Source organism: Nerophis ophidion, linkage group LG08, assembly GCF_033978795.1.
Source record: "Nerophis ophidion isolate RoL-2023_Sa linkage group LG08, RoL_Noph_v1.0, whole genome shotgun sequence".
NCBI lineage: Eukaryota > Metazoa > Chordata > Actinopteri > Syngnathiformes > Syngnathidae > Nerophis > Nerophis ophidion.
This window is the reverse complement of record NC_084618.1, coordinates 49,394,450-49,417,840: the sequence shown is the minus strand read 5'-3', so window position 1 is coordinate 49,417,840 and position 23,391 is coordinate 49,394,450. Positions and strand designations below refer to the sequence as shown.

The window sequence follows — 23,391 nt, the reverse complement described above, 5'->3', positions numbered from 1 at the left end:
ATATATATACATATATATATATATATATATATATATATATATATATATATATATATATATATATATATATATATATATATATATATATGCTGTATATAACCGAGGGTTTATATAAGTCACACTACAAAATAACAAACACGGATGCTCCAGTTTCACACGAGGACCACTTTATTTTCGTTCCTTTCAAAACTTCTGCTCCACTCTAAGATGACATCATTTCCGTTCTATCTCCCTTCAAAATAGGAGCTCAAGGCGTATACAGGAACTAAACATAACAAAGAGGCAAACCATAAAAATAGGTTACATACCTTCCCTCCTACAAAAAGAGAGGGTCCTCGTTTCAACACAATAACAGGATATGTGCCAAAAAAACAACACAAAGAGGCAAACCATAAAAAAAAACATATTAACCTGTCCCCCCAAATATACAGAGCACACACAACCACAACAAAAAAATTATATATGCATGTTTCCCTCACACCATTGCACAGTCCCAATCACGCATGCCCCACTATTTCCACGTACACCAGAAAATCCTGATACACCATAGCCTCCAGACATACTGTACACAGATGAAACATGTGCCATTACAGTAAGAAACATGTTAAGTGACCTTGACAATGTCCAACTGAAAGTCCAACTGTAATATTCCCCTGTTCGTGCTGTTTAATGTTCCTTCCCTTTCTAAACTGCTAACCAAAGGTGACAAAGTCCTTGAAACGACTTGGTTGTCTAACATTCCTCCCAGAACGAGAAACAATTTGTAGTGGCTCTCTGGTGCCTGTAATCTGAACAGTCCCTGTGTCACCAGAGATCAACAGCTCGTCAGCCGCAGCACCCCTCTCTAGTGACCCCTTGTCCAGCAAAGAGGGAGCCTGACTAGGAGAAGCAGGCAGGCCACTTGAAAAACCAGCAACCATTGGTAGCGTGTATGGTTTTAGTCTATCATAAAGGACGACCTGGCCCCGTCCATCAAACTCCAAAGGGTTGCCAATATGATAGTTAAGTCCAGGTTCTCCCTGAGAGTCCAACACAGACAGGACCCTATAGGGCCCCTTCCAGTGGGGAGCAAGTTTCATCCTGTCCTCTGTCGGATTACTTAGCCATACCAGATCTCCTACTGCATACAGCCGGTGACGCACGGTTCCATCATGGTACAGTTTTTGCTTGAGCGTTGGCGCCACTGTGCCGGGCACCAGCGAAAGCAGTCTCCAGCCTCTCTGCTAAAGAGGCCACAAAGTCAGCATGAGAAAGAGGCAAGTCCGAACGCACTAAATGAGACGGCACCAACACATCCACTGGAACACGAGCCTCTCGTCCGTGAAGTAGATAGTACGGACTGTAGTTGGTGCAGGCATGCACAGATGTGTTATAGGCGAAAGCCACCTGTTTCAGATAATCATCCCACTCACCACCGCAGGCGAGCAGCGATTTGGCCAGTTGGTCGAACAGAGTGTGGTTAAAGCGTTCAACCATTCCGTCCGATTTGGGATTATAAAGTGCAGTGCGTGTCTTCTTAATTCCCAGGAGCTGACACAGTATTTGAACAATCTCGGCTTCAAACTGCCACCCCTGATCACTATGAATCGTTTCAGGGACACCATGCACCATCACATAGTCATCAAACAAACACTGTGCTACTGATCGTGCTGTCTGGTCAGAGAGAGCATAGAGATTCACAAACTTGGTAAAGTAGTCTTCCACTACTAACACATATCTATTTCCCTTAGAAGTCACTGGCAGTTCAAGAATATCCGTTGCTACTCTCTGAAGTGGCCGAGTTGCATGAACGCTCCCCATCGGTGCCCGATGCTTAGGCACTGGTGCCTTGCGTGTTTGACATGGGATGCACTGTTCACACCACCGCTGAATATCTTTAAACATGAACGGCCAGTAGCAAGTTTCCCTTGCACGTTCCCACACTCGTTCCACTGAGAAATGTGCCGATGCAGAGCCCCCATGTAGATGCTGCAGCAAATCAGAGATAAGCAAGGAGGGCATGACAACCTGACACAGAGGATCTCCGGTGAGGGGAGAGTTCACCGTCCTGCAGAGTAGTCCATTAACAACAGAGAGGCGGGGATATTCAGTCCATAATTTTCAAAGCCACCGGGAACTACCTCTCATCTGCCCCTTAGATGGCCGAGAGCCACATCTTTCCATCCAGTCCAACACCTGATTAATATCTGGGTCGGCCCGTTGTAGCCCCCTCAGTTCCGTTCCATCATGTGAAAGTGCATGTTTGAACGACAAGTCCTGCGCCCCACTGCTGTTCTCCACATGCTGCGCCCCAGTACGTAGGTCAAAGGTCGGGGGTTTTCGGGTGGGTGTTTGTAGCAGTTGAGTGAGTGGTTGGGGAACGCTGGGCTCTATATCTGAGCCTATGACATTCACGTGTGTGGTTTTCTCACCTGTGTTTACCACACTAGGCTCAGGGTTTTGAGGACGCCGTGAGACTGCATCAGCATTAGTATGCCGTTTGCCGTCTTTGTGCTGCATACTCCAGTTGTAAGGGTCCAGTTCCAGTATCCATCTTGCTCTGCGTCCCGTGGGATCCTTGTCAATTGACATGCCACGCAGGCCCAACAGCGGCTTGTGATCAGTTATGATGGTAAAGGCAGCTGATCCTATGTAGTGTCTGAATTGTCGTGTAGCCCACACTACGGCCCATAGCTCTCTGTCGAATGTAGACCAGCGCTTTTCTGGGGAACTGAGTGCTTGGCTAGCGTATGACACCACTCGCTCCAGTCCGTCCTTATCTTGAGCCAACACCGCCCCCACTGCTTCCAAGGAGGCATCTGTGTACACCTTAAAAGGAGTGTTAAAGTCAGGCATGATGACAATTGGAGCAGATGAAAGCACCCCCTTCAGGTACTCAAAGGCTGTGTCACACTCACTTGTCCATTTAAAAGGTGTGTCTTTGCAGGTGAGGCGGTGTAGAGGGGCTGCACACTGGGCAAAGTTTGTAACAAAGCGTCTGTAGTAAGAGCAAAGCCCCACAAAAGCTCTCACTTCAGTTGGGTTCTGTGGGGTCGGCCAGGTTCTGACTTTGTCCGTGTTTCGAGGGTCGGGCTGTAAGCCGTGGCGAGAAACAACATGTCCCAGGAACAGTACATGATCTCGAGCCAGATGACATTTCTTATGATTCAGCCTGAGGCCAGCTGCATGGATCCTGGAGAAAATTTCACGCAAACTGGTGAGATGGGCCTCAAAGGTGGGGCTGTATATTAAAACGTCATCAAGGTACACCATACACACTTGCCATGGGAGCCCTCTGAGTACCAGCTCCATCATGCGCTGAAATGTTGCAGGTGAGTTAGGAAGGCCCATCGGCATAGACCGCCACTGGTAGAGGCCTCGGCCCGTGGTGAAGGCAGTTTTCTCCCTGTCTCCCTCAGCGACCTTGACCTGCCAATATCCGTTAGTGAAGTCCAATGTGCTAAACCACAGGGAGCCCGCCAGCGCATCCAGGGTCTCATCCACCCAGGGGAGCGGATGAGAATCTTTCACGGTTATACTGTTCAGACGACGATAATCAATGCAGAATCTCCACTCACCATTCTTCTTCTTTACAAGGACCACGGGCGAGGCCCATGGGCTGCAACTGTCCTCAATCACTCCGTCCGCCAACAGGGCAGTCACCTGCCTGTCTATTTCCTCTCTCTTTTCGGGTCAAGTCCGATAGGCGCGCTGCCGCAAAGGAGGATGATCACCGGTCTTGATGTGATGTCGGATAAGTGTGCATCTGCCAGTCCCCTCTTTTGACGGGTTCAATATCCCCTGATGCTCGGCTAGCAGTGCAGCCAGTTGTGCTTTCTGTTGCTGACTGGCAGAAGACTCCTCCAGTGACACAACAGGCACCTCACTAGATGAAATGGCCGAGACGGTCTCGGTTGGACCCTGAGGAAGTGTCACAGTTTCTGCCTCATCCATGAAGAAAAACTCCCCCAGGTGCACGCCTTTTCTCAGTATACTGTCCTGATTTGTAGGGTTCAACACACGGGCAGTGGTAACTCCGTCCTTTACAGATGTCAACGTGTGAGCTATGACACACTCTCTTTTGCCTTTAAGGTTGGGTGATAAATAACCCACAAAGTCAGGAAGCTGATCAACGGGCCCAGGTGGGGAGACTCACAGGCACCAGCATCTCGCTGAGGGGGGGCAGTGTCACTACAGTGGCGATGGAAACATTGCAACACTCCGGAATCAGGTCTTTGCCACTCAGGAGTGGAAGTACAGTGTCCCATAGGTGTAGTTGGCCCCGGGCATAATCCAGGAGGGCGTGATTTGCGACAAGAAAGTCCAAGCCCAGTAGGGCTGTTTGTGTGGACCCCCTAATAACGTGGAAAACCTGCTGCCGGTAAGTCTTGTCCAGACGCAGGGTAACTGTTATAGTGCCCAGTGTGTCGAGCCACTGTCCATTCACCGCCCGTGCAGCAATAAAATCCGCCGTTAAGGGTCGCTTGTGCAGGGCTGGAACAGACATGCGAAAGTTGTCACTGATAAACGACTCTGTTGCTCCTGAATCGATCAATATGTTAATTTCAGTCCCTTCAATGCTTCCCCTCACATATGAGGTTCGCTGTTCTGTCTTGTCCGGTGTCATTGCATTACTCATGGAAGGGATAAACATCTCTCCCTCCATAGAGCCCATAGGTTCTGCAGCTGATGTTTGGGCTGCAACATCAGCTACATCTCTTTTCCCGACTGGTTTGAGGCATCTTCCCTCCTGGGGGAGAGAAAATGCACACCTCGCCGTCTCTGTGTTTCCTCATTAGAGGGGCTCCTAGCAGATTTTGGACCCCGCCAACTTGGGGAATTAGCTCGGTTGTTGTAGGGGCCCCAATAGTCCTGTTTCTCTCTCGGCCCTCCTTCTGCGCGCCGCTCGCGCCAGCCGCGGTCAGGTGAACGCCCTCTTTGCTCATATCCACGGTCAGGAGAGCGCCCTCTCTGTTGACCCCATGTGCGGGACCGACAGCCTTGCTCCCCACAAGTACACTGACACTGACTTCCCCGTACTGGATGAGGTGCTCGCTGTTCATCTTTCCAGTAGCTGAATCGCAGTCGGGTGTTTTCCTCTGCCATTCGTTTCATTTCCATCCTCATTTCCCGCACATCTGCAGTCAGTCTGTCTATAGTCCTATACAAACCACCACCATCATCGGATATGGAGTGCACCATGGCCGCTTTACCACTTCCTGTGGGAGGCTGGTGCACCTGCGTGCTGACATAGTCCATCCTTAATGCCTCTCTTGCCATCTCACACCGGCCAGCGATAGTCAGGGCCTCCTCCAACTCAGTCGCTCCCTGCTCATGACATTTAGCTCTCAGAGCCGGGTCGAGTCCAGCCAGAAATCTGCGAAATTTCTCCTCTTTCTGAGCTATATCCCCGTAGCCTGGGAATGCCTCTTGAACGAGTTTGCTTATGTCTGCTGCATATACTTCCAGACTCTCTCCGGGAGCACGGAGGCGGGCAGAGATGTTTGCTCTGAAACAGTCTAGAAAACGTTTTTGTCCAAAAGCTTCTTGCAATTTTTCTTTCACCTGATCGTAATCCGCCTGAACGGCAGTTGGTAAGCTATCCCATAGAAGAAAAGCAGCATTTGTCAGCCGCGTGGGTAAAATCCTCACCAGTTCATAGTCAAAGTTACTGCCCGTACCTCCAACCAGCGCCTTCACTGCTACTTCATATTGTCTGGCCCAGCAGGGGAAACTTTGTTTTTCCTCACCAGAAAATGGCTGTGGGAATTCAATCTTTACATTGCTGGCGAAAGATCTTTCTCCACGTTGCTCTCTGTAGCTATAGTCCAGTGGGTCCTCGCTTTTATTCCACATATGTGGGTTCTTCCGAGGATGTTGTAGTCGTAATGATTTGTGCAGTCCTTTGAGACATTTGTGATTTGGGGATATATAAATAAACATTGATTGATTCCACATACATCAGAAGATCGCAGCCAGCTGAAAGAAGTCTGTGTATTTTCTGACCAGACGAAGCTTTACCGTTGCTAGCTGCGGCTAACTGGATGAAGCTAGCTGACTCTCCGGACTTTACGGTAATTAGATGTCTTTCTTTCGCGGGACTTACATCCCACCGCTGCCACCAATGTAACCGAGGGTTTATATAAGTCGCCTAAACTGTATCACACTACAAAATAACAAACACGGAGGCTTCAGTTTCACACGAGGACCACTCTAAGATGACATAATTTCCGTTCTATCTCCCTTCAAAATAAGAGCTCAAGGCATATACTGTATAACAGGAACTAAACATAACAAAGAAGCAAACCATAAAAATAGGTTACATATATATATATATATATATATATATATATACATACATACATATATACATATATACATATACGTACATATATATACATACATATATACATATATACATTATATTTATAATATATATCAGGGGTGTGGGAAAAAATCAATTCGAATACGAATCGAATTGTTTATGTTGTGCGATTCAGAATCGATTCTCATTTAAAAAAAAACGTGTTTTTTGGGGGGGTTTTTTTAATACATTTTTTTTTTATCAATCCAACAAACCACTACACAGCAATACCATAACAATGCAATCCAATTCCAAAACCAAACCTGACCCAGCAACACTCAGAACTGCAATAAACAGAGCAATTGAGAAGAGACAAACACGACACAGAACAAACCAAAAGTAGTAAAAGAAAAATGAATATTATCAACAACAGTATCAATATTAGTTATAATTTCAGCATAACAGTGATTAAAAATCCCTCACTGACATTATCATTGGACATTTATAAAAATAATAAAAAAGAACAATAGTGTCACAGTGGCTTACACTTGCATCGCATCTCATAAGCTTGACAACACACTGTGTCCAATGTTTTCACAAAGATAAAAAAGTCATACTTTTGGTCCGTTTAATAGTTAAATAAAATTTACATTATTGCAATCAGTTGATAAAACATTGTTCTTTATAATTATAAAAACTTTTTTTTTTTAAATCTACTACTCTGATAGCATGTCAGCAGACTGGGGTAGATCCTGCTGAAATCCTATATATTGAATGAATACAGAATTTTTTTGAATCGGAAAAATATCGTTTTTGAATCGAGAATTGAAACAAACCGAAAAGAATCGATATATTATCGAATCGTGACCCCAAGAATCGATATTGAATCGAATTGTGGAACACCCTAAGATTCACAGCCCTAATATATATATATATATATATATATATATATATATATATATATATATATATATATATATATATATATATATATATATATATATATACATATATATATATATACATATATATGTATATATATACATATATATATATATATATATATATATATATATATATATATATATATATATATATATATATATATATATATATATATATATATATATATATATACATATATAACCGGTAGAAAATGGATGAATGGATATACTGTGAATATATATATACATATATATATATATATCTATATATAGATATAGATATATATATATATATATATATAGATTATAGATAGATAGATAGATAGATAGATAGATGGATAGATAGATAGATAGATAGATAGATAGATAGATAGATAGTTAGTTATACAATGTAATGCATCACACTATTCCAGTTGTTCTCTGCAACAGAAAAAAAAATGGATTCAAAATACTCATCATATTTCTTGTTCTGTATACTTTATAAAAACTTGTAGTCTGAACAGTCTTTTAAAATGAATCATATTGGTGCTTTGTTTGATTTGTTTGGTTAATCCATTCCATAATTTAATTCCACATACAGATATGCTAAAGATTGTAAGTGGTGTACGAGCATACAAACGTTTTAAATTACATTTTCCTCTAAGGTTATATTTCTCCCCTTTTGTTGAGAAGCATTGTTGTACAGTCTTGGGTAGTAGGTTATAGTTTGCTTTGTACATAATCTCAGCTGTTTGCAAATGCACCAAATCGTTGAATTTCAATAATTGTGATTCAATAAATAAAGGGTTTGTATGTTCTCTATATCCAACATTATATATTATTCTAATTGATCCTTTTTGTAACACAGTTAGCGAACGAAGCGTACATTTGTAGTTGTTCCCCCATATTTCTACACAGTAACTCAGATATATAGCGAGAAGTTTAAAACAGTATTGGAGAATATAGCAATACCATCTAAATAATATGTTTTCCTTTTAGTTACATACAATCCCTTGAATATTATGAAGTCAATAGTGCAAAGTCAACTAAACAAACCAAAGCAAAACACTATTTGCTCATATCTCTCAGCTTTTTACCCATAAAACCCATCTAGTGTTTCCTGAGTTTGTAAAAAATAATAGTAATAATAATAACAATATAATAATATCAACAATGTAACATGAACACAATGAAAAACATGTGGTTATGATTGAGTTAGGATGCATTTTTTTCAGACATGTTCAACAAGTTACATTAAGTAATATCACATGGGTGACATATGCACAATTCAAAATACAGTATCCGAAATGGATACATCTCAGTAAGTAATACAAACAAGTCCAGAGTTACTCGCAATAGCATTAATAACATTGTTTTTTATTAACAGTAGTTGTTTTTATACTGTGGTACACAATAATGGTGCTGTCAAAGACGGCTAAATAAAGTGGTAAAAGTGAACATTCCACAAAGCACAACGAAACAAAACGACCAATAAGGAAAAAACTGTAAGCTTTCTACAATATTTATTTTTCCAATAAAAATAATTGGGGCTGTTTGGTGTAGCATACTTAAAATGTTGCCTTGAATTGTTTTAGTTCCTATTCCTGATCAGGAACACTTCCTGTCTGTCTGACATGATTTCAAGCCCCTCTCGGTTGATGGCATGCACCCACATGCTAAATTCAGACCAAAAGTTTAAAAAAAAAAAATTGTTAAAACTAAAAAGAATGCTATAAAAATAAAAGAACAACTGTTTAAACGGTAAAAGTTTCAGATTTCAATCTGAAAAACACAGACACTCAAAATCAAAATATTTGAAAGTGTTAATTAAAAATAAATAATTCAGTCAAAATAATTACCAGACTGAATTACTTTTAACCCCCCAAAATTGTGTGCACTTATTTTTATATTAAATACACTGATGTGTTTTTCACAATTCAACATCAAAACTTGACTTTCCAGTTTGAATGTTTATTTTTCTTCTGGCCCTATTTTTTCTCCTTAGGAAAATATTTTAAAATAGCACACTACATTTTGACAGTCTGTAGACAACAGCATCATCTGCAAGATCCGGCTTAACCCATTTCATGTCCCAGCATGTATTGTACCATGGGAAGCAAAAACTACTCTCCTCTAGAAATTGTGCGAATGATCTAAAATGATCTTGTTAAAGTTGAAGACAGAATCTGTAGAGCACGTTTTGGGTGCTGTGTGGTTTACGTAGTGATTGGATAGCTGGAATTAACAGCCACATACCCGTAAAATATTAATTTGTTCATGTGCCTATTTTGGTAGTCCATGTTTAAAGGGGAACTGCACTTTGTGTTGATTTTGCCTGATGTTCAAAACCAATATAAAAGATGAGACCACAGATGTATTTTTTTTTTTTTTTGCATTTTAAAAAGATTTAAAAAAAAAAAAAAAACGTTAGAAGGCGAAAAAACTCAACATATCGCATAAGATTGAGAACAATAGACAACATTTTTAAAAAAGTGCAGTTCCCCTTAAAGAACATGTGATAGTTTATGCAGGTCAAACAACATTAAAACATTTTTCGGATTTAATGAATACTTGGGCCTACTACGCAACTGTAGTATTATGGTGGTACTTGGGGAGCCAAGTTTTTTTCTGAGGGGGTATTTGGTAAAAAAAAAAAAAGTTGGAGAATTACTGCAATAGTTTTTAAATTCATACTCAAAATTTTAACTCAACCCTATTACAGTACATCATTCTATCAGAAGTATAGCAGTTAACCAAGTGGAGAGTATAGTGATGGCATAAGGACAATATGAATGCTCAGCCATTTTCTGATGCCCTGACATAATTTTCACCATTTCTCTCTTCTTAATCCGGAATTTAGTCTCGGTCTACTCTTGGGCTGAAATCTACTGCCCAAGCACATTATTGCAGACTCCTAATAAGGCTGCTACTGTGCAAATTCCAAATTAGCAGAGGAAGAAAACTGATTCCAAACACAATCAATTGTAACACTTATGTAAAATGTTCTGTTTTTGGAAGGGGAGCAGAATTGTGAGTAGTCACGAGTGATTCAGATCAGCTCTTAGCCAACAGGAACGCTTTTGACTGTGCGGCATCACCCTGGACACCAACTAACACCAAAGTATCATGGGACGGTTCATGACTGGTCTCTTAGGCCTGGTTGTTTTTGCATGATTCCACAGAGTTGTTTCAATACTATAAGCCAGTGGTTCTCCACCTTTTTTCAGTGATGTACCCCCTGTGAACATTTTTTAAATTCTAGTACCCCCTAATCAGAGCAAAGCATTTTTGGTTGAAAAAAAGAGATCCATCCATCCAACTTCTTCCGCTTATCCGAGGTCGGGTTGCGGGGGCAACAGCCTAAGCAGGGAAACCCAGACTTCCCTCTCCCCAGCCACTTCGTCTAGCTCTTCCCGGGAGATCCCGAGGCGTTCCCAGGCCAGCCGGGAGACATAGTCTTCCCAACGTGTCCTGGGTCTTCCCCGTGGCCTCCTACCGGTTGGACGTGCCCTAAACACCTCCCTAGGGAGGCGTTCGGGTGGCATCCTGACCTGATGCCCGAACCACCTCATCTGGCTCCTCTCGATGTGAAGGAGCAGCGGCTTTACTTTGAGTTCCTCCCGGATGGCAGAGCTTCTCACCCTATCTCTAAGGGAGAGCCCCGCCACACGGCGGAGGAAACTCATTTCGGCCGCTTGTACCTGTGATCTTATCCTTTCGGTCATGACCCAGAGCTCATGACCATAGGTGAGAATGGGAACGTAGATCGACCGGTAAATTGAAAGCTTTGCCTTCCGGCTCAGCTCCTTCTTCACCACAACGGATCGGTACAACGTCCATATTACTGAAGACGCCGCACCGATCCGCCTGTCGATCTCACGATCCACTCTTCCCTCACTCGTGAGCAAGACTCCTACGTACTTGAACTCCTCCACTTGGGGCAGGTTCTCCTCCCCAACCCGGAGATGGCATTCCATCCTTTTCCGGGCGAGAACCATGGACTCGGACTTGGAGGTGCTGATTCTCATTCCGGTCGCGTCACACTCGGCTGCGAACCGATCCAGTGAGAGCTTAAGATCCCGGTCAGATGAAGCCATCAGGACCACATCATCTGCAAAAAGCAGAGACTTAATCCTGGGGTCACCAAACCGGAACCCCTCAACGCCTTGACTGCGCCTAAAAATTCTGTCCATAAAAGTTATGAACAGAATCGGTGACAAAGGACAGTCTTGGCGGAGTCCAACCCTCACTGGAAATGTGTTCGACTTACTGCCGGCAATGCGCACCAAGCTCTGGCACTGATCGTACAGGGAGCGGACCGCCACAATAAGACAGTCCGATACCCCATACTCTCTGAGCACTCCCTACAGGACTTCCCGAGGGACACGGTCGAATCCCTTCTCCAAGTCCACAAAACACATGTAGACCGGTTGGGCAAACTCCCATGCACCATCAAGAACGCTGCCAAGAGTGTAGAGCTGTTCCACAGTTCCAAGACCAAGACGAAAACCACACTGTTCCTCCTGAATTTGAGGTTCGACTATCCGGCGTAGCCTCCTCTCCAGTACACCTGAATAAACCTTACTGGTAAGGCTGAGGAGTGTGATCCCACGATAGTTGGAACACACCCTCCGGTCCCCCTTCTTAAAGAGAGGAACCACCACCCCGGTCTGCCAATCCAGAGGTACCGCCCCCGAGATAAAGAAGAGATAAAGAAGTAAAATACAGCACTGTGTTATCAGTTTCTGATTTATTAAATTGTATAACGGTGCAAAATATTGTAGTGGTCCTTCTTGAACTATTTGGAAAAAAAGATATAAAAATAACTAAAAACTTGTTGAAAAATAAACAAGTGATTCAATTATAAATACAAATTTCTACACATAGAAGTAATCATCGACTTAAAGTGCCCTCTTTGGGGATTGCATTAGAGATCCATTTGGATTCATGAAATTATTTGAAACATTTCTTCACAAAAAATAAATCTTTAACATCAATATTGATGGAACATGTCCACAAAAAATCTAGCTGTCAACACTGAATATTTTATTGTTGCATTTCTTTTCACAGTTTATGAACTTACATGCATATTTTGTTGAAGTATTATTCAATAAATATATTTATGAAGGATTTTCAAATTGTTTTTATTTTTAAAATATTTTTAAAAAATCTCCATACCCCTTGGCATACCTTCAAGTACCCCCAGGGGTACACGTACCCCCATTTGAGAACCACTGCTATAAACAATACAGATACTGCATGCAGTTCAGGGTACCGCTGTGAAGTGTCTAAATTGATGCTAGGGTTGGAGGATTCAAGGAGTTTTATTCGTCATACTCGTACACATTTGCACATATACAGTCGAAATTTAGAATAGCTGGCGAAACACACAGTGTGGAATGAGAGATAAATATGTATTTTTTAAAGTAATAGCGCAGTCAGTGTGGGGTGTGGAGCAGGAAGAAGAGCAGAGGTAGACCATGGAGCCCGGCTTGCGTTCAGCAGTCTGACAGCTCTCTGAGCCCGGTGGTTTTGCTCCTAATATTCTGCAGCCGCTTGCCTGAGGGTAGGGGTTGAAAGGTTGAGCGGTGTCTTTCATGAATGCTGCGTGTACAGTTCTGAGGTGTTGGCAAGGCTGCTTCCCACGGTCCTCTGTGCAGCCTTCACCACCCTCTGCAGTGCCTTCTTCTCCGCCACTGTGCAGTTGCCGTGCTACACAGTGATGCCGGTGCAGAATACACTGTGCGCCACCCAGTTATAAAAGCTTGTCAGGACCGAGCTCCCACAGCTTGCCGTAGCTCCCTGAGGAGCTGGTGGGCCTTCCTGACCAGACAGGATTTGATGGCGCTCCAGGTGAGGTCATTGGTTAAGCTGGAGACCACTTCTACAGCTTTGTAGGTTAAGTTTGAATTTTAAGGTCTGTTGGTAGTGGAATGCACTACCAACAGACCTTAAAATTCGAACTTCCCTACTAAATTTTAAAACTGCCATAAAACCATGGCTCAGCTCAACTTCCACCTGATCTGAACCAAAATTGATCCCCAGCAACTCTTCAAAACATCAAGCAGGTTTATATGTGGTTATAGTGTACATATATTTTCTCGTTCTGTTTTGGACACTCTTGGAGTCAACATGTCGATTGGGGGTGTGGGAAAAAATCGATTCGAATACGAATCGAATCGTTTACGTTGTGCAATTCAGAATCAATTCTCATTTTTAAAGAATCGATTTTTTTATTTGTAATTATTATTATTTTTTAATTCTTTTAATTTTTTTTAATCAATCCAACAAATCATTACACAGCAATACCATAACAATGCAATTCAATTCCAAAACCAAACCTGACCCAGCAACACTCAGAACTGCAATAAACAGAGCAATTGAGAGGAGACACAAATACGACACAGAACAAAACAAAAATGAATATTATCAACAACAGTATCAATATCAGTTATAATTTCAGCATAGCAAGACGGCGTGGCGCAGTGGGAGAGTGGCCGTGTGCAACCCGAGGGTCACTGGTTCAAATCCCACCTAGAACCAACCTCGTCACGTCCGTTGTGTCCTGAGCAAGACACTTCACCCTTGCTCCTGATGGGTGCTGGTTGGCGCCTTGCATGGCAGCTCCCTCCATCAGTGTGTGAATGTGTGTGTGAATGGGTAAATGTGGAAGTAGTGTCAAAGCGCTTTGAGTACTTTGAAAGTAGAAAAGCGCTATACAAGTACAACCCATTTATCATTTATTAAAAATCCCTCATTGACATTATCATTAGACATTTATAAAAATTTAAAAAAAAGAACAATAGTGTCACAGTGGGCTTCACGGTGGCAGAGGGGTTAGTGCGTCTGCCTCACAATACGAAGGTCCTGCAGTCCTGGGTTCAAATCCAGGCTCGGGATCTTTCTGTGTGGAGTTTGCATGTTCTCCCCGTGAATGCGTGGGTTCCCTCCGGGTACTCCGGCTTCCTCCCACCTCCAAAGACATGCACCTGGGGATAGGTTGATTGGCAACACTAATTGGCCCTAGTGTGTGAATGTGAGTGTGAGTGTTGTCTGTCTATATGTGTTGGCCCTGCGATGAGGTGGCGACTTGTCCAGTGTGTACCCCGCCTTCCGCCCGATTGTAGCTGAGATAGGCGCCAGCGCCCCCCGCGACCACGAAAGGGAATAAGCGGTAGAAAATGGATGGATGGATAGTGTCACAGTGGCTTACACTTGCATCGCATCTCATAAGCTTGACAACACACTGTCCAATGTTTTCACAAAGATAAAATTAGTCATATTTTTGGTTTGTTTAATAGTTAAAACAAATTTACATTATTGCAATCAGTTGATAAAACATTGTCCTTTACAATTATACAAGCTTTTTTTTTTTTTTAAATCTACTACTCTGCTGGCATGTCAGCAGACTGGGGTAGATCCTGCTGAAATCCTATGCATTGAATGAATACAGATTCCTTTTGAATCGGAAAAATATCGTTTTTGAATCGAGAATCGAATCGAAAAAATCGATATATTATTGAATTGTGACCCCAAGAATCGATATTGAATCGAATCGTGGGACACCCAAAGATTCACAGCCCTAATGTCCATAGTCATGTACATAGTGGCATGTACTGTATGTACCCCCCACAATGTTCCCTCTAAGGTACGCGCCTGTGCAATTGCACACTGCTCATGCGTCCTCTGCACACGGCAAATCTAGGCCGCACACAAAAATCGAATAAAAAGATAAGCGCATAACAGTGTACACGTCTGCCGTCACTCACATGTGCACCATTGACTGCTCAAAGAGTTTTGGCGTTTGCTCACACATATGAAAAATTGGAGGGAAAATTTCCCCTCCCACCCCATTTTTTTGTATATATTGTTTTTCAAATCACCTGTATATGTACATAATTTATAAAAAATGGTTAGTAATTTTGAATCTATCAAATGTGAATATTTAATGGACCACAATGGAAACAAGCCTTTTGGCTTTTTGTGCCATCCATTTGCCTTGTAAAAGCATTACATGGATTCAATTCTTTAAGATGTCAATAACCTTCTCAATCAATGCTCCTACGATATATAGTGGAGGGGGGTTTCTGTCCCTTCTGAAGTCCACCACCATCGCCTTGGTCTTCTTGACATTGATGTAGAAGTTGTTTTTTCTGCACCACTGTTCCAGGTGTTCAATCACCTGTCTGTGTTCGGACTCATTGTTGTTAGTGATGCCTCTCACTGCTGCTGTGTCATCCGCAAACTTTACGATATGACATCAGGGGTGTCTCGCCGAGCAGTCACGTCAGCATAGTGAACATGAGGGGGCTCAGCACATCGCCCGAGGGCAGGGGTTGGCAACCTAAAACGTTGAGAGAGCCATATTGGACCAAAACTACAAAAAAACAAGTCTGTCTGGAGCCGCAAAAGATGAAAAGACGTGTATAAGTGTTATAATGAAGGCAACACATGACGTAAGTGTCTATATTAGCTACATTAGCCTACTATTGAAATGATTATGTGTCGTAAGCTGAAGCAAATCTTCTTGATAGAAATGTTGAAATGTAATATTTATTCTACACATTTTTACAACATTAGAAATCATTAGTAAATCAGAGGCTACACAGAAGGTGAGATAACTCCTGGAAATTACTGACTTCTAATGGCCAAAGGAATAGATGTGTGCGTCCAAGTTAAAGGAAAGGGTAGGCTGTCTTCTTTTAATTGATTTATTGCAATCTTTGGCAATTTAGGACAAAGTTACAGCGACCCCAAAAGGGACAAGCGGTAAAAAATGGATGGATGGATGTCGTCCTATACAGTAACTTTGTCCTATATTGCTATATTATGTTGTCCTATACCTGCGATGAGGTGGCAACTTGTCCAGGTTGTACGCTGCCTTCCGCCCGAATGCAGCTGAGATAGGCTCCAGCGACCCCCCCGCGACCCCAAAAGGGACAAGCGGTAGAAAATCGAAAGATGGATGGCAATCTTTGGCAAGCACGGTAATGTTTGCTGTGGTCTGGAACAACATAGCACATAAACAACTGTGTGAAATGCAGCCAATATTACATAAAGATAATGTGTCATTAGACATGCTAGACTCAATTATATGCAAAGAGGATGAAAGTAAATAATATTAAATGAGCTCAAATTTACCTACAAACAAGCCAAAATAATGCTAGCCTATATACCATGTTAGCATTGATTAGCTTGCAGTCACGCACTGACCAAATATACCTTATTAGCACTCCAACAAGTCAATAACATCAACCAAGCGCACCACATGGGCTCAGGAACACTTCAGAAAACCACTGTCACTAAATACAGTTTGTCGCTACATCTGTAAGTGCAAGTTAAAGCTCTACCATGCAAAGTGAAAGGCATTTATCAACAACATCCAGAAACGCCGCTGGATTCTCTGGGCCCAAGATCATCTGAGATGGACTGATGCAAAGTGGAAAAGTGTTCTGTGGTCTCACGAGTCCACATTTCAAATTGTTTTTGGAAATATTCGACATCGTGTCATCCGTACCAAAGGGAAAGCAAACCATCCAGACTGTTATCGATGCAAAGTTCAAAAGCCAGCATCTGTAATGGTATGGGGGTGCATTAATGCCCAAGGCATGGGTAACTTACACATCTGTGAAGGCACCATTAATGCTGAAAAGTACATACATGTTTTGGAACAACATATGCTGCCATCTTTTTCATGGACGCCCCTGCTTATTTCAGCAAGACAATGCCAAACCACATTCAGCACGTGTTACAACAGCGCGACTTCATCAAAAAATTGTGCGGGTACTTTCATGGCCCGTCTGCAATCCAGACCTGTCTCTCATCGAAAATGTGTGGCGCATTATGAAGCGTAAAATATGACAGCGGAAACCCCGGACTGTTGAACAACTGAAGCTCTACACAAAACAAGAATGGGAAAGAATTCCACTTTCAAAGCTTCAACAATTAGTTTCCTCAGTTCCCAAACGTTTATTGAGTGTTGTTACAAGAAAAGGTGATGTAACACAGTGGTGAACATGCCCTTTCCCAACTACTTTGGCAAGTGTTGCAGCAGTGAAATACTAAGTAATTATTATTTGCAAAAAAAATAAAGTTTATGAGTTTGAACATCAAATATGTTGTCTTTGTAGTGCATTCAATTGAATGTGGGTGGAAAAGGATTTGCAAATCATTGTATTCCGTTAGGGTGTACACCACCTTCCGCCCGATTGTAGCTGAGATAGGCAACAGAGCCCCCCGCGACCCCAAAGGGAATAAGCGGTAGGAAATGGATGGATGGTTGAATGTATTCCGTTTATATTTACATCTAACACAATTTCCCAACTCATATGGAAACAGGGTTTGTAGATGAGAGGTGGTCACAAGGGGAACTTCAAAGATCTCACACATCAATATTTCCTGAGTTCAATCCCGAGTTTTGGATCTTTCTGTGTGGAGTTTGCATGTTCTCCCCGTGACTGTGTGGGTTCCCTCCGGCTACTCCTGCTACCTCCCACCTCCAAAGACATGCACCTGGGGATAGGTTGATTGGCAACACTAAATAGATAGATAGATGGATAGATAGTACTTTATTTATTCCGTCAGGAGAGTTCCTTCAGGAAAATTAAAATTTTCAGCACAATCCCATTCAAGATCAGACAAACATTACAGGGAGACAGAACAGGATCGCTGACGGGTCTGCCGGCTTCCAGCGCCCCTTACAAAAAAGATGACATACAGGTAAACGGGGGGGAGGGGGGGGAGAAAAGAATAAAAGATTAAAATAAAATAAAATAAAAATCGGTCTTAGCCTGGGCCCTGGAGTGGGGGTGCAGACGGAGGCCAAGGGGAAAAAAACAAAAAAAAAAAAAAAAAAACAACGACTCATAGCCATAGTACACATCCCTCTTCCATGTGTGTAAGAGGGAAACATCAAACATCAAAGAACACAGAGGACATTAAAGACATTAAAGCAGCAGATACAACCAGACACTTCTACATACAGCTATCAATAAGAATTAAAAGAAACATATCCACTGTGGTGGCCTCTGCGGTGTTCCACGCCATCGTCTGCTGGGGAGGAGGGGGCATGGCCAGAGACAGAAGCAGACCCAACAAGGCAACCAAGACAGCCGACTCCACTCTCGGCCAGTGTCCAGTCCGCATGGATGAGCGAGGATACGTCCAAGGTGACTGAGGTGTCCGACACCTGCTCACCCAGTCAAGACACCGCGAAGCCTCTCCGTCCCAGTAGCTCAGTGCTGGCTCCACAGTCCTGTCCCCTCATCCGCATCTCCTCCAGTACATCCAAACAGACTCTGGTGTAGCAGAGACCCTGCAGCTGGTCTCCATGGCCAAAAGGCTCCCGGGAGGCAGATCCAGAAGTCCACAAAAAAAGCACCACAGAGGTCACGAAAGTGGCACCCCTGTCACACAGTCCCAAAGGGTCCCGGACCAAAATGCAAAAAAATATAATACCACATGAAAACAAGAGGGAAACACAAAAGGATGACACAAGAGCACAGAGCTCCTGCCTACAGCAGCCACTACAGCAGCGCCATTTTGGAAAAAAAAAAAAAAGGTCCCTAGTGAGTGAATATGAGTATGAATGTTGTCTGTCTATCTGTGTTGGCCCTGTGATGAGGTAGCGACTTGTCCAGGGTGTACGCCGCCTTCCGCCTGAATCCAGCTGAGATAGGCTCCAGCGACCCCGAAAGGGACAAGCGGTAGAAAATGGATAAACGTGGCGCGAGGCACGAGGGACGGCGTGGCGCAGTGGGAGAGTGGCCGTGCGCAACCCGAGGGTCACTGGTTCAAATCCCACCTAGAACCAACCTCGTCATGTCCGTTGTGTCCTGAGCAAGACACTTCACCCTTGCTCCTGATGGGTGCTGGTTGGCGCCTTGCATGGCAGCTCCCTCCATCAGTGTGTGAATGGGTAAATGTGGAAGTATTGTCAAAGCGCTTTGAGTACCTTGAAGGTAGAAAAGCGCTATACAAGTACAACCCATTTATCATTTATTTATTTAAACCCAAACCACTTTTTTGCCAGGAGATCACAAAAAGCTGCTGCCTGACCAGGGCTCAGAAAATCTGTAAAGACTCCTCCCACCCCCAGCAAGGACTGTTTTCACTGCTGGACCCTAGAAAGATGTTCTGCAGCAGAACCTCCAGGTTCTGTATCAGCTTCAAGACTCTTGAACAGGGGCGTCACTAGACCTAATACTGTACTGGGGCACCCTGGGGCACAAATAATTCATGTGAGCATGCAAAGCGCGCAAGCAAAAACATGTTTAGCACTTATTTATCATAAAAAATACATAAATAGTGCTTTAAACTAGGAAATCATATCAGATTATGTTGTATGGATCTTTGATTAACCACCTGAAATTAACTAATGCATTTGACCTACTTGTGCACTTTTTACTCCAGACTTCTAAACTGCTACTGGTAAAAGCAAAAAGGAAGAGCAATGAATATTTTTGAAATATATGTTGCAGTAATCATCTGCGAATTTAACCTCTACAAAAGTAAAACAAAAAATAAAGCACTCCTACATCTCTGGGTTCTTTTATATTATTTAATTTCCATTTATGGCAATGTGGCTAATCCTATTTCAGATACACAAAACTATAAAATATACAGAAAACAATAAAGCCACAATAGTAGAATAAATGAACAACTGTTGTGTGTCTGTTCAGGGAATCATTTTCTGAGAAGTAAACTGTAACGTCTCGTTTTCATTTTGCAAAGTGGTCAATCACTCTGGACAGACATGGAAATATTACAGTAACTGTTATACAGTTGACCAGTGGTTCCCAACTGCTGGGTCGTGACATAAATGTGGATTGTGTGTCATTTTCAGTGAGTCGCAGCCACATGTGTGCATGAAAAAAAAAAAGTTTAGGGAGAAAAAAATCAAATTGTGGCAACAAAACCAGATATTTTTAGCCATTTTTCTAGTGACTATTAGTGAGTATTTTAGCAAAAGGCAAACCGACTAACAAGTTGGAGGAGGACTCAGGACAGACATGGAAATATATTTTTAAAAAATCTAAATGGGGCAACAAAACCCGATATTTTCAGCCATCTTTCTGAAAACAAATACAGAAATGTTACTATTTTTTCTGGAAACAAAACCAAATGCTTTAGCTGTAACCATTTTTCTGGTGACAAAACAACATTATTTTAGTCAAAGTCACACCGATTAATGAGACAAGTCTACTGTGCTATTTTTCTGTGAAATAAACTTGAATGATTTAAAAATTTGTCTCACGACTTGATGATATGGAAACATGTTTTTCTTCCTGAAGATAAACCATTTGAGAAGCACTCAACTCACACATGCTGACTCCAAATCATCATTGATGCAGAACCAGCAGACAATAACCAACATTATGTTTCATATTCATTGGAAATTCCCCCGACAGCTCGTACAGCAAATGAATATGTTTGTCTTGATACAAGGAATAACGTTAGCTAACTTAGCATCAACTTAAGACAATGATGTTGCCTAGCTAGCTAGGAGTTCACTTACATCTCTCATTCCTCTCTTCTTCTCTGCTGCGGGCGAATGCCTTTCTTAAATCCATCTAGGAGTTACAGTTTGAGTCAAATCAAAATCAAAATATTGTAATTAACAAATTGTTGTTGGCTAACATCACCTACCTCACGCAGTCATTCGAATCCCCCCTCTCTCTCTCTTTCTCTCTCTCTCTCTCAACCGAAGTCTCGATCCACACGTGAATAAATTACCATATTAAGTAGCCATGTGCTCACTGTTTCGTGGAGTGAATACAGTAGCAATTAATTACCATACTAAGTAGTATGTGCGCTGTTGTCTATGTTATGTAGACTTAAAACTCTGAAGCGTTTTTTTTTATTGGTGAAATTTTTACTGGGGCACTGCAGATCAACAGTGGGGCACGTGCCCCACTGAAATATGTCTGGCGACGCTCCTGCTCTTGGACGCATCATAATATTCCCCTCAATTCCAACCAAATAATGGATTAACTCGTTGGAATATAAATACAATATAACATACATCCATAAACGTGGATGCATATGCAAAAGTGCAATGTATTTATCTGTAAAGTCCATCCATACATCCATTTTCTTATTCCCTTTGGGTTCGCAGGGGGCACACTTTCATCTATTTATTTATATCTGCACCCTATTGCTCTTTTATCCTGCACTACCATGAGCTAATGCAACAACATGTTGATTTAATCTGTACTAAAGTCAAAATTTGAATGACAATAAAAAGAAGGTCTAGTTTAGTCACTTGGGGTTAGAGTGCCTGCCCTGAGATTGGTAGGTTGTGAGTTCAAACCCTGGCTGAATCTTCATACCAAAGACTGTAAAAATTGGACCCATTACCTCCCTGCTTGGCACTCAGCATCAAGGGTTGGAATTGGGGGTTAAATCACCAAAATGATTCCCAAGCACGGCCACCGCTGCTACTCACAGCTCCCCTCACCTCCCCGGGGGTGGAGCAGAGAATATTTTCATTATACCTAGTGTGTGTGACTTTCAATAGTACTCTAACGTTAACTTAAACTATATTTCTCCCAAAAAGTCAGAGATAAGTCCTTTATTTGACCGTTTTTCTGCAGGCATCCACTAGATGGCGTCAGCATCTCCCCATATGTTGGCAACTTAATGACAAATGTGTGCTTTGTTTTAAAGATGTGCTCTTTGGATTTACACTGTATGAAAGAAAAAATTAAAATGAATTTTACCTTTGCAACCTAATTATATTATTGGCTGAGTTTTTATATTCAAAAACGTAAGTTTTCAATACCCGACCTGTTTTTTGTGCCTTTAAAAAAGAATTAGAACTCTATGTTAAAAAACTCTCTACGTGTAAAAACCGTAAAACTTTGAAAATAATGATGCTGTGTTCCAAATCTAAGATATTTACTAAAATTGAGTGAGCCTATGGATTTTCACTTTGTTATATATATATATATATATATATATATATATATATATATATATATATAGATATCCATCCATTTTCTACCGCTTATTCCCTTTTGGGGTCGCGGGGGGCGCTGGCGCCTATCTCAGCTACAATCTGGCAGAAAGTGGTGTACACCTTGGACAAGTCGCCACCTCATCGCAGGGCCAACACTGATAGACAGACAACATTCATATATATATATACCGTATTTCCTTGAATTGCCGCCGGGGCGCTAATTATTTTTAAAACCTCTTCTCACTCTGGCACTGACCAAAGGTATGCAGTAAAAATTTGAGTGTGATGTAAGCTTGGACCTTAAATCCTACTAAATAGCTCTTAATCTTCTCCCCTTTATGAGATTTCAAATTAACGGTATTGAAATCAGCCTCCTCCAGTTTGAAAATGATGACAGGGGAAGTGTCACTCGTGACGTCACAAATTTGACCAGGCGGTAATACTAAGCATGCGCTAATTATTTTGGGAAGCGAGTTTGACACGGCAGTAATTCAAGGCAGGCGCATACTATATGTCCTGCGGCAATTCAAGGAAATACGGTATATATACCGTATATATATATAATATATATATATATATATATATATATATATATATATCCATCCATTTTCCACCGCTTATTCCCTTTAGGGTAGCGGGGGGCGCTGGTGCCTATCTCAGCTACAATCGGGCGGAAGGCGGGGTACACCCTGGACAAGTCGCCAACTCATCGCAGGGCCAACACATATAGAAACATTCATTTATATATATATATATATATATATATATATATATATATATGTGTGTGTGTGTATATATATATATATATACACACACACACATATATATATATATATATATGTATATATATATATATATATATATATATATATATATATATATATATATATATATATATATATATATATCAGTTACTTTGAATTTACAACACCTGGTGCTGTTTTGTACTGTTTTTGTATTGTTTTGTACTTTTTTTGTACGTAGTTTGATTATTATTATTATAACCGTTTGTAAATGTTGAAATGTATATATAAAGGTTTAAAAAAATGTTGGCAACTTACGTTTTAATGACGTTTTTGCACGCATGAGTTTGTAAAAGAGGTTATGTAATTGTACGAGTAGACTTGTTCAGTCGGCATGGCAAAAAAAAAAAAAAAAAAAAAAAAAAATGAAGATTGTTGACGAAGCAATGACGCACTTTATTGTGAAGTCGTCCCGTTTTGAAA

General features: G+C 41.8%; 1 protein-coding gene across 1 annotated transcript; it reads right to left on the bottom strand.

Annotated features, from left to right (window-relative positions):
* Nucleotides 1-150: 150 nt before the first annotated feature.
* On the bottom strand, nt 151-5,835 carry LOC133558442 (uncharacterized). The gene is made up of 4 exons (XM_061909824.1): nt 4,752-5,835; nt 4,136-4,473; nt 3,862-4,020; nt 151-3,663 (listed from the first exon to the last, which is right to left on the bottom strand). The coding sequence occupies exons 1-4, from the start codon at nt 5,833-5,835 to the stop codon at nt 2,101-2,103; spliced, it is 3,144 nt and encodes a 1,047-aa protein (XP_061765808.1). The 3' UTR covers nt 151-2,100.
* Between the last annotated feature and the right edge of the window lie 17,556 nt (nt 5,836-23,391).